The 17,712-nt window shown below is 41.7% G+C and overlaps 1 protein-coding gene across 1 annotated transcript in view; it reads left to right on the top strand.

Moving 5' to 3' along the window:
• The window catches only part of Synpr (synaptoporin), a 346,185-nt gene extending 328,716 nt beyond the window's left edge, over positions 1–17,469 (top strand). Inside the window, exons 5-6 of the mRNA XM_077795612.1 lie at positions 11,037–11,228; positions 17,212–17,469. Of these exons, the coding sequence (XP_077651738.1) occupies positions 11,037–11,228; positions 17,212–17,469 (450 nt within the window). The remainder of the gene's footprint in view (positions 1–11,036; positions 11,229–17,211) is intronic.
• Positions 17,470–17,712: the final 243 nt, after the last annotated feature.

Genomic DNA, 17,712 nt, shown 5'->3' with positions numbered 1-17,712 from the left:
AGGCCTGCTGGCCTCGTCGAGGATGAGTCAAGAGACGGCTCGCAGAGCCATCTCAGATCAGAGAACCCAAAGAAATCAGGCCATCAGTGACCCACAACAGGGGAGGGGCATCTCTCTCTTGATCCTGAATATAAATGTGCTCCCATCTGCTCATTGTGAATCGGAACTGTGCTGGCTAACAGGACAGATCTCTAGCAAATGTGGCTACTGAATACTTGAAATGGATTAAGATGTACTGTAGGGCCGGGTGTGATGGTGCATGCTTGTAATCCCAGCAGCTTGGGAGGCTGAGGCAGGAGGATTGAGAGTTCAAAGCCAGCCTCAGCAACTTAGCAAGGCCCTAAGCAACTCAGTGAGACCCTGTCTCTAAATAAAATACAAAATAGGGCTGGGGATGGGGCTCAGTGTTTGAGTGGCCCTGAGTTCAATCCCTGGTACCACGCCCCCAAAACAAAAGATGTACTGTAGGTGTAAAATACCTAAACCAGAATGTTCTGAATTTTAAAGACTTAGTACCCCAAAAAAGCTAAAATATTAATAATTTTAAATTGATTATGAGATTATAATATGTTTGCTATATTGGAATTCATTATATTAATGTGAAATACTTTAGCATAATTAATTGCACAAGTTTCTTTTTGCTTTTTTTTATGCGCCTCCTATACAACTTAAAATTGCATATGTGTTTCATATCTGTGGCTTGCATGAGATTTCTAGTAGATGGCTGGGTTAGGATTTCAGCTGGAGATTTCCTAGGTTGGTGCCTTACAGTCCTTTCCAAATGTCAGACATTCTAATTTCTGGGTCACAAATTATTTTCTGTTGTTTAAGTTACATAATTTTCTCAAAATATCATTTATTTTTTAATAAAAGCATAGACCATGACTAGCTATAGAGCTCCAGTCTTATTTGACTTTATTAAAAGATAAACCTACAAGTGAGCCAATAGAAAATTAATAGGACTAGACTGTGGTTAGGTAAATTTGATTGCTTGAAGGCTCTGACCCTGGGGCCAGTTTTCTTGGATGAAAAGGACTAGCATTTGCTAAATGGGTGTGGATGACAGATTAGCACCCAACTGAGACTTTCTCCTTTACTAAGCTGATTGAAAGAGAATTGTGAAGGAAAATGCCTTTCTCCCTATGTAGCTCAATGTGATTTATTGCTACATTTATGGTTCCACTCTATCTTTAGAAAATCTGAGCATATTAAAAAAAAAACCCACCTGGACCCTAAAATCCTGGATTCAAATCACAATTCCTTGTGACAATTGGGCACATCACTTAAATTCCCTGCATTTACCTCACTATTCTGTAAAATAGGTAATATGATTGTCTTCACCCTCTCCCAGCTACTGTGAAGATCTTTTGCCATAGCATGTTAAAACTGGTAGGCACCCACCCACCCTCTGGAAGTCTGAAGCCATTATTATTCGTACCTCAAATAGAATAATGAAGCAAACTTGTGAGTTGACAGAACAGGAAGTTGTCTTTCCTGACCAGTACTTAGCTCTTCTCTTCCAAGACAAGACCAAAGCTCTGCCCTCCACTGAGCCGCCATCTTGCTGGTTTCTGTTTTCTGATTCACAGCATCATGCTGGAAGCAAAATCAGCCAAGTGAACCCTCTGACACTGGGATGAGGGTAGCTCTTAGTAGTATCCAGTACAGGCTCTCAGTGAAAGCATGAACAAGAGAAAAAAGCCGAATAGAAAAAAAAGCCAAAAAGCCAAATATTTCACCAGACTGAAATATGGGCAAATTTTGCCAATAGGTAGAAATGGAGTAATTGACTCTGTGGACCCATATCCAGTGAGGCTGGGGTGTACCACTAATGGAGAGGGGTGGAGACAAGTTTACCCGGCTCTGATGTAGTCAACTTTTCTGTCACCAAAAAAAGACTCCCTCTTGTGTGTCCCACAGTGATCCAGGATTGGCAGCTTTATTATATTAAATTTCATTCTAGTAAAAACCAAAAAATTTTGAACAATTTATCAGATGACAAAGTACTCCTAAAAATGCTAAATGGAACCAAGGCAACAGTCTACATTAAGCCAGACTGTTCCTTCTGTGGGTGAAACTCTTTTCTTTGTTTGCTGAATAGATACTTTAGGCGTACAGCAGAAACATACCCAGATTGCATGCCACAGTTCTCTGGGTACAGGATAAGATCAGTGGCGCAGAGTTCACCCAGAGACCATTCAATGAACCCTGGGAAAATGAACCTCTTAATCCTGAAGCTGCAGTTTCTATGCCTCCTCTGACAATTTCTTGGGGTTTTGTGGGAACCACCCAGATCCAAGCAGGAGGGCTTTTTGAAGCATTGCACCACCTTCAAAATGGCAGGCTGTCCACTATAAGAGGATAAATAACACAAACAAAGCTAGTAGAAGGTATCTTCAAAAGGTTAATGTAGGCACCGGGATAACCTACCAGGAAATGTTACAAATTCATCTTCCAGTATCCTACCTGTCTTAGAAAGATGAGGAGTAGTATTGTAGACAACTGGAATCTTGTCTGCCCCATCAGAAGTCACTTCCCAAGTGTGAGCCATTTACCTCTCCTGGAACAGAAAATGGCTCCAGGATATTCAAGATGGCAGGTTAGAGAAAGGCTGTATTCCTACGGCTCTGTTGCTAGGGATTCAAGCAGAGGGAGGTGCTTGAACGTCCAGAGACACTCTAATTCACAGGGTAGAGACTCTGCCACTGAACTAAACTCAACCAAAGGACAACGTACCTTGCTCCACACACAAATGGGTGACGCTCAGTCTTCAGCTATACCTTAATACAAAGCAAAGAAGAGACCAAAACCCAAACTCACAACTAGACCTCAAATAGAAATGGCTAAGGGAGGACCCCCAGGTCCCACTGTGGACCTCCAGTGCTACAGCAAAACCAGAATTAACACAAAGGCTCTGGATACCACACCTATGAGGCGGGTCTCCATCTAGATCACTCCATGACACTTTGGCCAGTAAAGACTGTTCCCTCAAAGGGGCCACACATAGAGCAGACAAGAAATTGATCCCGACAGAAAATGGCTCTAGGCAGCCATGAACATGGCATTCAGTGACATGAATGAGAAAACCGGGTCAAGCCTTCTGATTGGGCCATGTTAGGAAATTTCCCTAACACCCTCTCACACCTGTTAATCTCCCAGCTTAACAAAGGTCCTAGGCTCCAAAGCCTTGGACGAACATCTCTCCCTAGAATTGGAGCTGTTTTATTTTCAACCAGACAACATTTATGTTTGCATTTTTCTTGTATTTATGGGAAGCTATATTGCTTTAACATTTATGGAACACATTTCATTTCTTTCCAAAATAACCTCATTTGTGCAAAGAGCATAATAGCTTTAAATGAAATATTAAGCCAAACACAGAAGGCATGTCGATTAAATCAAAATTGTTTAGTTGGTACCAAATTGACTAAAATTTAAAGAACATCATCAATTAGCGTAATTGTTCACCTAGAATACACCAGAGCATTGTATTCCTCCACGCTTCAGAAAGCTGGTGTTATGCTACAGTCATCAAGCCTGATGTTAATTGTAAGTATTTAACCAGTCTGCGCTTCAGTCCCGTCACAAGTAAAACAGGGCAAACAGAAGGGCCTCAATTATAAGGTTAATGATGTCTATAGGCCTTAGCCGAGGGTCTGGTATTGAGGAAGCTCCCAGTGAATGGGAAAAATCCATTCCGGATTTCTTCTGATCTCCTTTGTGCCCAGGAGTTGATATCCATGCATCACCTCTGCGGGTTTCCCACCTCCTGGAGCCCTTGGAATTTGGCCAGGGGTAGCCTCAGCAGGAAATAGGAAAATGAAAGAAAACTGGGGTCAAATATTCCCTCCCACGTCTCATTCTCTGCAAATAAACCTCAAACTCAGATTTATGCTTGAAGCCAAAAACCAAAACAATTTCAAGCTAATATATTCCCGAAGTTTGGACAGGGTCTCCCCATTTTTCTTAATTATAGGAAGCCTGGCTGGAAACTATTTTTGGAAACCCTTGGGTACAAATAGTTTTAATACTAATAATGTTTATTATTTAATCTAGTTATGGGTAATGCTGTTCACCGGGTGGAGTGGCAGACGCCTGTAATTCCAGCAACCTAGGAGGCTGAGTTCAAAGCCAGCTTCAGCAAATTAGCAAGGCACTTAGCAACTCAGCGAGACCCTGTCTCTAAATAAAATATTAAAAAGGACTGGGGATGTGGCTCAGTAGTTAAGCAATGCTGGGTTCAACCCCTGGTACCCAAAATAAATAAATAAATAAACAAAATAATGCTGCTGATTATTTTAGGGCCATCTGAAGTTCTGCCTGGGACAGCCATTGCTATAATCAAGCTGTGTTCTGGTCACGTTGTCATATTATCTTTATTTGGTCAAATTATAAAATCGTGCTTTAAAATAAACAATCTAATGTAAAACAAGGTAACAAGAATCTCTAACCCTGCCATTAATATTTGGTGAGTTCTTACACAATGTTATAGTCATAAAAATACAATGGGAATATTTTGTATATTCATTCATACGTTCATTCATTCACTCAACAAATATGAATGATGCCTTTTCTGCCAAAACCCAGCAATAAGCAAGGTGGAAAAGTCCCTCCCTGCACGGAGCTGACGTCTTATCAGCAGAAGTTGGCAAACAAGCAAACAATTTTTCAAATTGTCAAAAGTGCTAGGTAAAGAAAATAAGGAATGGGAGGCTGAGGCAGGAGGATCACAAGGTCAAAGCCAGCCTCAGCAACTTAGCGAGACCCTAAGCAACTCAGTGAGACCCTGTCTCTAAATAAAATATAAAATAGGGCTGGGGATGGGGCTCAGTGGTGTCCAGAGTGCCCCTGAGTTCAATCCCTGGTACCCCCCCCCCAAAAAAAAAGAAGAAAAAGAGGAAAAAAAAATAAGGGAATAGAAATAAGAGGATACATTTTAGGGAAGGTGACCGCTAGTGGGGAATCTCAGAAGGTGATAAAGCAATCCTATAGAAGAGCACCAAGCACAGAGGCCCCAGGCAGGAACTCACCTGGCCTGACGCACAGGTTCTACCCTGAAGTTTCCACCTCGGTACATCAGAAGCATTTCCTGTTGCATCCGTTCATTTGAGAAATATTTACTGAGCACCTGTGGTCTGTCATCACAGATGGAATTTCCACCCATGCCATCTTTACATTTTAGCTGGAGGAGATAAGGGAGACGGTTAAAAAACAAGTAACTATACCCGGGTTTGTAAAAGGGCAACAGGAAATTAAAACAAGGAGAGTAGGGGGTCCATCTGGGGGAGTGCTGTTGGCCAGGAAACTCCTGGATACCATGAAACCTGAGCAGAGACTTTAAGGAAAACAGGCTATCCATGTGGATATGTGGGGACGGGAACGTCCTGGGAAAACCTCTGAGCTACACACTTTCTAGGTGGGTGTGAGCAACAGCAAGGGGCCAGTGTGGCTGGAAGGGCCTAGGGGGGGGAGGACAGGACAGGAACCAAAATCAGAGAGGCAGCAGGCACAGCCAGATGGTGATCTCTTGTGAGCCTCTGTGTGGCCTCTGGCTTCTATTGTCAGGAAGGTGGGCGTCGCTGGCTGTTTTTGAGCAGAGGATGTATGTGCAGCTCTACCCACTGTGCTGGGGCAGACAAACGTCAGTAAATAATGTTCTACGGCCCTATTTTTAAGAGTTGCACATTAACTTCTTTGTTGCAATGTTTTTATTTATTGTATTTATTTTTAGCACTGGGGATTGAACCCAGGGGTGCTTTACCACTGAGCCACATCCTCAGCCCAATTTATTTATTTATTATTATTATATTTTATTTAGAGACAGGGTCTCACGGAGTTGCTTAGGGCCTCGCTAAGTTGCTGAGGCTGGCTTGGAACTGCAGATCCTCCTGCCTCAGCCTCCCAAGCTGCTGGGATTACAGGAATGCACTACCGTGCCCAGCTCATGATTTTTAAATGCTGAGGTTTGTAACCTTGTTCAAAATTTCCTCTTTCCACTTCAATAGACAGAAGTTACTCAAAGTAGATACACAGTCATGTAAGCTCCTGCTCCGGGGATCATGCTAGTCATGGTGGTATTGCACTGACTGCTGCTGTTATTGGTGGTTGTTGAAGTAGACATTCACTGGTTCCTCACTATTTGCCAGGCACAGCAATAGGCATGTTATTTATAGCATCTTATTTGATCCTCACAACCCTCCTATGAAACAGATACTGTTATTATCCCAATTGACAGAGAGGCAAACTGAGGCTTCAATTTGTCTGGCAAACTCCCTACAGACACAAAGCGATCAAGTGTAAAATGAAGTGTTCAGACCCAGGCCTATTCGGGGACAGAGTCTGAGCTTCTAACTCATTTAAGAGATCATCTATACCGATCTCTCTTTCGGAGATGAAACTAGAAGATAAAAGAATGAATCAGCTTCCAAAAGCCCTGTACTAAGTACAACCACATAAATCTTTGGTTTCAAAATTATAGTTCCTTTCCTGAAAATGCTTCATTACTATTTTTCATATTGAATTAAGCAAGACCTCAAGAACTGCTTTTGAAAAACAATTTCGTGTACTTGTTTGGAAAGGGAGATCATAGCCAGGCACAGTGGTGCACACCTGTAATCCCAGCCACTCAGGAGGCTGAGGCAGGAGGATTGAAAGTGCAAGGCCAGCCTCAGCAACTTAGTGAGGCCCTAAGCAACATAGGGAGACTCTGTCTCTAAATAAAAAATGAAAAAGGGCGGGGATGTGACTCGGTGCCTAAGTGCCCCCTGGGTTCAATCCCCAGTACCAAAAAATAATAATAATAAAAATCATGGAATTGGTGGGCTCACAGGAATGAGTCCTATTTGGGTAGCAGGAAGCGATAGCATGCAAAAATCCACCGGGACATCATTCCTTAAGTAAAAATAAAAAGTAAATAAGAAGGAAGACTTTCATTCCTTCAAGGAGACATGAGAAGCAGCATAGAGTAGCAGTCCCTGGAGGCAGATGGCCAGGCTTAGGATCCCAGACCCTGCATCTACCCACATGTGACTAGGACAGTTTATGTCACCTCTTGGCACACCATTTTCCCCCACAGCAAAATGGGGGCAGGATTATTATTAGAATTAAATGAGTAGATGCATATGAACTTGGAAAAATACTGACTAAATGTTAGGAATTATGAGTATTTAAACTAATAAATATAAAATCTTTGACATGATTTTCTCCAATCTCCAACTGAGAGGTCTTCACAGAATTCTGTTCTGATTCCACCATCCTACTGGCCTTTTAAAAAAATTATTGTTCTTTTTAGTTATACATGACTGTAGAATACATTTTGACATATTATACATACATGGAGTCTAACTTTCCATTCTTGTGGTTGTCCATGATGTGGAGTTTCATGGGTCGTGTCTTCATATATGAACATAGGAAAGTTCTGTCCCACTCATTCTACTGACTTTCCCATTCCCAACCCCCTCTCTCTTCCCCCAATTCCCCTGTCCAATCTGGTGAACCTCCATTCCTCCCTCCCCCCTGCCTATGGTGAGTCAGCATCCACATATTAGAGAGAACATGCAACCTATGTTTTTGTGAGCTTGGCATATTTCACTTAGCAAGAGAGCCTCCAGCTCCATCCATTTACAGGCAAATGTCATAATTTCATTCTTTATGGCTGAGTAATATTCCATTGTGTATATATACCACAATTTCTTAATTCATTTACCTGTTGAAGGGCACCTAAGTCGATTCTATAGCTTAGCTATTGTGAATTGGGCTGCTGTAAACATTGATGTGGCTGTGTCATGGTAGTATGCTGATCCTACTGGCCTTTTAATAAGTCTTTTTCTAAATATATGAGTATAAATCATGAACCACCACAGTTCCATGTTCAGAATACAATGGTCTATATGGGCCCATAATCAATATGTAATCAAAAAGGTCAAAGTCCCTGATTTGCATATTTTTATCCTCCATAAGACCACACAAGTTGAATGCATGCATGCATGAATGAATGAATGAAGATTCCAAATTGGAGGTAAACAGAAAGTTATAATTTGATAGTTTATCTGGCCTATTTATTTGTAACCATTCTTCCAATTTCTAGTTCAAACCCATCACTTGAGTTTCTCTATTCCAAATGTTCTTATTAATGTTGAAGCAGTTGTAGATATCATATTCCTTTGCATGTTGGTTGACACTTTGCCTCATTCCAAAAAGAACTTAAGGTGGTTTATAAGGGTTCATAAAACTCAAGATGGAACTAATCAAAAATAAGAAGGAAGGAAAGATGAGTATTAAAAAATAGTTAAAAATACCATGCCCTAGACGGACATGATGGTACAAACTTGTAACCCCAGCAGCTCAGGAGGCTAAGGCAGGAGGATTGTGAGTTCAAAGCCAGCCTCAGCAAAAGCAAAGTGCTAAGCAACTCAGTGAGACCCTGTCTCTAAATAAAATACAAAATAGGGCTGGGGATGGGGCTCAGTGGTGGAGGGCCCCTGAGTTCAATCTCCGGTACCCCATAAAAACAAATACCATGCCCTAAAAACCATGTGAATAAATTGTGGATTGACCCAAATATTCTAGAGCCAACACAAAAAGGTAAACTGAGTTACAAGATTCAGAACAGTCCCTGGATGAAAAGAGACCAGTTGCTCCAAAGGTTTAGCCATTGTTAGTTACAAAATTCTCTGAAGCATTCACCACAAAGGTCCCCCTATCAAATCCAGGCTCATTCAGCACCTGAGCAGTGTCAGAGTCCCCAGTGCAGATCACAGAAGCTTGATGAGAAGCCATTTATCCCCAGGGACAACAGGACCCAGGCAAATCAGAAGCTCCTGCCCTTGGGTAGGAAAGAAACAGTCCAAGATTTCTGCTCGGGACAGGACTGGCTATCTAGAATGAAAAGAGCAGCCTATTTCTTTCTTTTTATTTTTTATTTTTTTGGTACTGAGAATTTACTTCTGAGCCACATCCCCAGCCCTTTTTTAAATATTTTATTTAGAGACAGGGTCTCTCTGAGTTGCTTAGGGCCTCGCTAATTTGCTGAGGCTGGTTTTGAACTTGCAATCCTCCTGCCTCAGCCTCCCAAGCTACTGAGATTATAGGCATGTGCCACTGGGGCCAGCCAAGAGCGGACTATTTCTTGGATGTATCAAAGTTATTATATTTCTTTCTGGGTTGGTGTTTCTTTTAGTTATTTTAGGTAAACAGCATGTAACATTTTTGTAGTCAAATGAAAGCACACTAAATCTGAAAAAGGGTCTGTTAGGACCTAGACTGGGCTCAAGTCTTGGACAGTGACTCCCACCTCTCCTTCCATGAGAGAGGACGTGGTAACTAGTCCCTAATACATGGAGTCTAACTCCCCATTCTTGTGGCTGTACATACTGTGGAGTTTCACGGGTCGTGTGTTCATAGGTGAACATAGGAGGGTTCTGTCCCATTAGAGAATTCTGTCTCTAAAATAAGTCGACCCCTTACATCATAGAGATTTTTTTTTGTTGTTGTTAAAAACAAAGAAGCTTTTCCCCCCTGTAAAGAGGAGATTTTTAGAGTCAAGCCTGGATATGAATTCTGGTTCTGTCACTTCCTAAGTGACCTTGGACCTCCTGGAAGCTCAGTGTCCCCATCTCTAAAATGAGCCCTACAAATACTGTCTAACATGATGATTGTGAGAATGATTTTATATAGAACCTCTTACCCCAGTAGGCATAAAACATTATAGCTATTATTGCCCTCCATGTAACAATGTTCCCAGGCTAACATAGATAATGCATAGGTGTGTTACACCAACAAGTGGACAAATGAATGAATACTACCACCCAGGGTCTCTAACAACTGGCTAAATTCTAACTCTTTAAAGCCATCAGAGCTTGGTGGGTAAGAGCTAGGACTCAGGAGTCAGAGAGCCTTGGACAGCTCTTAGAATAATGATAAGAACTTTCTGACAAGGTATGGTGGCCCACAACTGTGATCTTAGCAACTCAGGAGGCTGAGGTAGGAGGATCCTGGGTTCAAAGCCAGCCTCAGCAACAAAGTGAGAACCTTAACAACGCAGCGAGAGCCTGTCTCAAAAAAAAAAAATTGAAAAGGCTCAGGGGTTAAATTCTTATCATGTACATATGATAAGGGATGTTGTAGGATCTGTCAGATGAGGATTATATAGTCCTTGGCATTGTTCCTGAGACATGGTGAGCGTTCAATCACTATTATTCTTTTTTTACCATATGATTTATTTTTATTTTTTAGTCATATATGACAGCAGAATGTATTTATTATTATTGTATATTTTATGTAAGTATGAATATCATCAATCTTCATTATCCAACATATCTCTCTTGTTCCTCCTGCTTTGGTGAGGTGGCACCCCCTTTCTCTACAGAAAAGCCCTCTTCACCATGGCTGATTTTAGGACTGTCAGCAAAAGAGTCCACTGTAGATAAACTTCCTATTTTCATGTCACCCTGTTTACTTGGCCAATGGCTGAGAAGATACCAGCACTCCAGGTGCTGGACACCCCCTTACTAGTTTTTCATAAACGTATCCAGTACAGTACTTTGAAGAAATGTGCAAACAAGGCCTCCTTGAGCTGGGCTTCACAGGGATGTCTACATTTTTAAGATAAGTTACAAATGGGCTCCATGGTCACAGCTGGCAGGGGGAGGAAAGAAAGGGGAGAAGAAGCTCTCCCCTTCTCAGGTGTTGTCCTTGAAGGGTTAACTTGCCCAACATAGTGAAAGAAAAAGCTGCTTTTGTGTGAACTTCTGTAGACTGTGAACTTCTGCGCCCTCCCCTTACATGCTGGGTATAAAACTCTGAAACTCCCTGAACTCGGGGTTCAGGGGATTGATTGATCACAGCAAAAGGCTGTGCCCTCTGAACCTGGCTGCAGCCAAATAAAACTGTTTCCTGCTCTCTTCAGTGCCTGGCCTCGTTTGTCCCAACAATGGGACCTTGGAATTTTTCTAAAAGGCAAAGCAAGTAGTTATATAAAGTACTTGTTCCTAGAACTCACTTCCATTTTCTTTTCCTGCTCCATCTCTGCTCTGTAGGACTTCGTCGTCACCGTGGTCTTCTCCTTCTTGTGGTTGGTGGGCTCATCCGCGTGGGCCAAAGGACTGTCTGATGTCAAAGTCGCCACAGATCCCAAGGAAGTCTTGCAACTCATGTCAGCTTGCAAGCAGCCGTCCAACAAGTGCATGGCTGTCCACAGCCCTGTCATGTCCAGCTTGAACACTTCTGTGGTGAGTCGGTTTCCCCCGAGACTTAAGCCCAATGAGTAAGAAAAGCACCTCCAGAGTTGGATGGTAAATGTCTGCCTCCCAAATTAGGCCAGTGGAACAGTGGAATTTCACTCCAGGTGCAAGACCGTCTTTTTGGTCCTCAAGGTTTTTATCGTCAGAAATCCATACACTCCAGGGCCACCGATTGACAGACTTCTTAATAGAAACCCAGCAGGTATCAGCAGCTACTGCTTAGATGACTGTCAAGTCAAAATTCTAAGCCAAAAGCAGACATGGAATCTAAACATGAAGGCTGCCACCTGCCAGAAGTTTAAAGGAATTTTTGATGGCATAGAAGTTATCTGGGAGGGAAACATTATTCAAACCCTGCATAGAATACACCCAACTGGAGAAGAAAATACTCAAACTTCATAAGTTGCAAAAGAAATTACATGGCAAACAAAAGTGCCAGGAATAGTTATGGTCATTTTTTTTAAATCTTCTCCATCCTCTTGGTTTAGTTTCTTGATAGCTTTAGAAAAGATGTACTCTATGGGTTAAAGATGGTCAAATATTGTCATCAGGTATGTGGCTCTTACAGGACGAGAGAAAATCTGACAGTTAGCAGGGATGCTAAATTGGATTCTTAATTTATAAGGGTAAGACTTGTGTTATTCCCAATAAAGAAGCTGTGTCTGAAAAAAGAAGCTGTAATGGCAGCACAAAATAGTTTGTATCGAAGAAGAGGAAGCTCAGCAGTGTTTGTTAAAGGAACAACATTCTTTAGCAACCTTAGAAATAATTATTTTTGCTTCAAGGTTAACCTGTGTTTCTACAGCTTTTTGGAATTCAATCTGAGAAGCTTCTGGGGAGGGAACTGAGATTGAACCAGGGGTGTTTAACCCCCCCAGCCCTATTTTGTATTTATTTAGAGACAGGGTCTCACTGAGTTGCTGAGGGCCTCACTAAGTTGCTGAGGGTGGCTTTGAACTGAGATCCTCCTGCCTCAGCCTCCCCAGCCTCTGGGATTACAAGGGTGTGCCACCATGCCCAACTTGGGAAGGCTCTTAAAATGCAGGAAAAGGTTGCTCCTCTGCTCCCAGCAATTTTACCACTGATTCCTGCTTTGGTGAGATAGTAACCATGGAAACAAACCATATTTGAGGACCTCACAATCATTTCTATTGATTGCTGGCCTCACCTGTAGATAACTGCTTTGAGGTATACATTGACATAAGCAGTATTACTTATTCTACTTTGTTTTATAGACAGTGTTTAATGAAAGTGATTATAACTCGGTTCTCAAAACCTAAGAGAACAAAGATTAAACTGTTTGATGTGTTTGTTAGTTTGATAACCAGTCTCCAATAAATTGTGAGACCTTGCAGGGTCCTTTAAATTCTTCTGCTAGTGTCTTCGATGATTTTTAGTCTAGAAGACAGGAATTCAGAATGAAAAAACAAGGTGATTGTTACAGTTATGTATCCATAGCTGTTTTCTCATAACAGAAAAGTCACTTCAAGCTGGCTAAAGCACAAGTCTTTGTACCCCTAAAGTCTATTCTTTGAGCCCCACTTCTGATACCAATATCTATATGTGTTCAAATATTTGGACTGCAAATAAGAGAAACTGACTCTAACTTCATCTTGGAAAAAAATAAAAAAAAAACAGTTTTGGGGAAGATATCAAATGGCTCATGAACACCATGAGATTTGAAAACACAAAGGCAAATCTTGAGGAGAATCAGAGTTCCAGATGCCGGATACTAAAGAATAGTCCCTCTGAGTTGCCACTAGTGGAAATTTTTACCTAACTTTGCATTTTTCTTCCAGGGTTGCATTAAGTTCCAGGAGAGAGCTCTAGCCACTGAGGTGGAACACGGCTCTGCAAACGAAATCAGATTTGTATTTCCTAAATCAGAGGAACAACTATGAATCAGCCCAAACACAATCATTTTTTTTAATTACAAACTTGCCTTCAAGTCATATGGATAGTTTATGCAAAATGGAAAATAATTGGAAAAATACTATCATGTTGCCTTGCCAGGGTAGAATCCAGGGCCAAGAACCAAAATATCATTGGGAAATGGAACAGGTTTTATCTCCCACTCTTTTCCTTACCTCTTTCTGGAGCTTTGTGTTTTTCTGTTGAAAGAGAATGTCTGTTTCATTATTGTCTCTTTCCAGATAGACTTTCACTTTTTCTCCATACCCACAAACAGAAGAAAACACCTCACAGATTCTAAGCTTATATTTGCTGTTAAAGAAAACTTGGGCTGGGTGCATGCCTGTAATCCCAGCAGCTTGGGAGGCTGAGGCAGGAGGATCACAAATTCAAAGTCAACCTCAGCAAAAGTGAGGCCCTAAGCAACTCAGTGAGACCCTGTCTCTAAGTAAAATACAAAATAGGGCTGGGGAGGTGGCTCAGTGGTCAAGTGCCCCTGAGTTCAATCCCTGATATACCATCCCCCACCCCACCCACCAAAAAAGGAAAAGAAAGTTTGGAACGAGCTACAATCACTCCGTTCCAATTCCAGACACCTGGTAGAGAACCCCTCTAAGGCCTTCTGTGCACCTTTGTCTTATCATTGGGGAGTCTGTCATCTAAATACAGCACTCACTCTCCTGGGCCAGAGCAAGTTTTAGAGAAGGAGCCGGACACACACCACAGTAGGTGACGTCTTCCAACAAATGGGTCAGGAAATAATCACCTTATTTTCCACCTTAGTAACAAATTGACTTTCTTCAAGGCACTTTGGCATCTGTCATTTCATAATGACACATAAAGGCAGATGAGCTATCCAGATAATGCCCCTGAGTGGAGCTGAGGTTAAGGGACCTGTGTCAAGTTTCCAGATTAATGTCTAAAAGTCAAACTTCTAAAAGGCCAGAACTGGAGCCAAACTGTCCAAATGCTGTTGCCACGGAATACAGCTGCATGAACGATGCTGGAATCTCTCTGCCAGGGTTTGAGTCCTGGCTGCATCATGCAATAATTGACAGTCTATCCTTGGACAATGTAATTCAGTTATCTGAAACTTAGTCTCACCACCGGGAAAACGGGCCTAATTATAGAACAGACCTCAAGACTGTTGGAAGATTTCAGCAAGACAATATATGAAAAATACTTAACATGACTTATCATGGTGCCCAGTATATAGCTAACGCCAGGTAATAGTCAACTCGAAGCTCCTAAAAAAATACACTCAGCTGGGCACAATGGCACATGCCTATGATCATAGCTGCTGGGGGAGCTGGGGAGGCTGAGGCAGGAGGATCATGAGTTCAAAGCCAGCCTCAGCCACTTGGTGAGGTGCTAAGCAACTCAGTGAGACCCTGTCTCTAAATAAAATATAAAAATGGATGGAGATGTGGCTCAGTGGTTAAATGCCTCTGGATTCAATCCCTAGTACCCAGGGAAAAAAATGTATACACTCATTTTCTCTAATATTATTAAGTGTTAGAGGCCAGCGAGATGTAGGGAGATGGGATTTATTTTAATCTCTCAGTTCTTATCAAGCTTTCACTGAGCATCCTTAGTTTATCCATAACTTTGATTTCTACTTGTACTTCTTCACTTCAGGCAAACATGACACGTCTTTTTGGATAATCTCGACTTCCTCTCCCTGTTCTTTCTCGTGCTAGGTAGAGTCTCTTTCGAGCTCTCTCTCTCTCTGTTGTCCCCACTTCTGAACTCGAATCAAAATTCTTCCCCTAGTTTCAGTTGCAACAAAATGGCAAGAAAAAAACTTAGGAAGCCATGTGTCCCTGAAATATGCCCGTCGAGAGACCTGTGATACCTCTGTGACCCAGGAAACTCGGCTATCAGACAGGACGCCTTCTGGTCTTACTTTTAAGTTGCATTTCCCTGATTTCTAGGTTCTTCTTGAGCATCCCTTTGGAATTAAAAAAAAAAAAAACTGTGACAACATGGAAAAGGGAGAGACCAAAGATATACACAACAACCTGGGCCCAATGATGCACACCTGTCATCCCAGTGGCTCGGGAGGCTGCGGCAGGAGGATTGCGAGTTCAAAGCCAGTCTCAGCAACTTAGTGAGGCCCTAAGCAACTCAGTGAGACCCTGTCTCTAAATAAAATACAAAAAGGGCTGGGGATGGGGCTCAGGGATCAAGTGCTCTGGATTTTTAATTCCCCCAATTTATAGGCAACAGATAAAATTATAGCCTTGGACAGAGCTATCTCTTCATATCTGAAAAGATCACTTAATGATTTTTTTTCCATTTATATATTGGCATTTACTTACAAATGTACAATTTAGTCAAGCTCCCCCTTCTCATGCCAAATATCCAGTTACTGTACACAGGTTGAAATGTCCTGAATGCAAATTAGAGTTTTGACCGTGATTACATGATTAATTTCCACCAAGCAACGATTACACCTGATTTATGTTTTATATCTTCCTCAGCAATAGCGAGGGACATGTCACAAAATTGATCCTCAATATTAAAGGAAAGATTTGGAAGAGGAAAGAAGAAGGAAAAGAGGAAGGGAAAGAAGGAGGTCCTGATAAGCCAGTCTTCGATTAGATCAAGTTACTCTGTTTTAACTATTTTATTTTTTACCTGTCAAGAATATAGCCTCATGGTCAAAAATGCACTTCGATTTATGTGATGGCAAGAGTTACAATTGGTAGAAATATTTTAAAGTGATTCAGAGCATTGTTTACCATGTAACACAAATATGTCCGGCCCTACCCACCTTCACATATTGTCTTTAGTCCTCCAAACTATCCCCCAAGGAAAGAATTATTATCTTCTTTCCAAATAAGAAAAAAAAATCCTGAGGTCTAAGGTCCGAGTCGCAGAGCAAGAAGGCAAGCGCCCAGGCCACTCAAATTTCAGCGCCCTCAGAGATCACTCCAAGTCCCACATTCAGCTAGTCGGCAGGTGGTCTAATAAGGAAATGTCTTAGTAAGCAGTCCCCAACATCTCTACACTAGCATCTCTCTACCTACCTCTGTTAGACTTTGATATTATCTCTTTAATATTATACTTTAATTATTATACTTTAATATCATCTCTTTCATATTATCTCGATAGACTTTAATATTATCTCAGTTGGTATTATACTAACCTTATCTGTCTCCAACATGAAATTGTCCAAACAGGCTACTGTGATTCATTCCCAAGTCAACCAACCAGTCTTGGAAAAGGTGGCAGAAGAACCATGTAATGGGGACTTCTTTTTGAGCCTGTTGCAGTAGCAAATAGCTCTGTATCCATCAAACACTTAGGCCCTAGAGAAACACCACCCAGTCCTCTGACTCAATAAAAACTCTTCTGGAGAGTGAAAGAGACCTGCATATGAAAGCCTCATATTCATATTCCAGTTCTTCAGGAAGCATTTTCTATCTCTCTGAAACCTCACCTCTTTCTGGGTCTGCTCTTGAAGTTCATTTCTGAAGGTGAGAGACACAGAAGTACAACTCTGCAGAGCCTCAAACTCTGTGCCTACATCACAGATTGTTCCATGTTTATTTAAAAAATCATTTTCTATCATTATAATAAATGGGAAAGTAGTATCTGTAGCCAGTAGCCTTATAAATTAACATATCATTACTAAAGAGATAATATTGCACCCTACACCACCTGATGGTAATCCTATATACCATGAGGAATTCCTCATTTGCAGATGATATACTGATGGCTTAGGTAAGGGCTTAGGCTATCAGACAGAACAGGGTTTAAATCCTAGATCTCTTTACCAAGTCGTGTGACCTTGGACCAGAATCCACTTCATTAATATGGGCCTAATAATTGCACTGTCAGCTTCGACTGAGGGAATCAATCCATATAAAGTCCTTTACCTGGTGCCTGGCTTACAGCAGGCCTTCACTAGAAACCAAATATTCTCAAAGAGATTGTGATTTCAAATGGAACATCAGACCAGGTCTGGGTCATGGGGCCTCCATGTTAAAGCCAAAAAACATCCATTATACTCTGAAGGATTTTTCTGAATCATTTGCCCTGATTCTCTCCTTAGGTCTTTGGATTCTTGAATTTTATCCTCTGGGCTGGAAACATCTGGTTTGTTTTCAAGGAGACCTGCTGGCATTCCTCCGGACAGAGATACCTCTCGGACCCCATGGAGAAGCATTCGAGCAGCTATAATCAGGGCGGGTACAACCAAGAGAGCTATGGGTCTAGCAGCGGGTACAACCAGCAGGCAAGTCTGGGGCCATCCTCAGACGAGTTTGGCCCACAGCCTAGTGGTCCCACCTCCTTCACCAATCAGATTTAGCAGAGTAGCTTTTGCAGTCTTCTGGAGAAGGTCTCACCACCTTCCACTTCAGTGGCAGAAGAATTTTTTAAGAGTTCCCATCAATTATTCATGCAGGTAGTGTTGAATGTAAGTCAGAGATGTGTAGTCCTCATTAAAGCAGAGAGGCCTGGGTCGTGATAAATGATTCTTAGAGATGAGACGACGTGGGGAGACATATTATTTATCACAGATGGCTAATTGGAGAGTACCTTGTTAAATCCA

Source organism: Urocitellus parryii, chromosome 3, assembly GCF_045843805.1.
Source record: "Urocitellus parryii isolate mUroPar1 chromosome 3, mUroPar1.hap1, whole genome shotgun sequence".
In the NCBI taxonomy this organism is placed as follows: domain Eukaryota; kingdom Metazoa; phylum Chordata; class Mammalia; order Rodentia; family Sciuridae; genus Urocitellus; species Urocitellus parryii.
The sequence above is the reverse complement of the archived record's forward strand: the minus strand, read 5'-3'. Positions and strand labels throughout refer to the sequence as shown.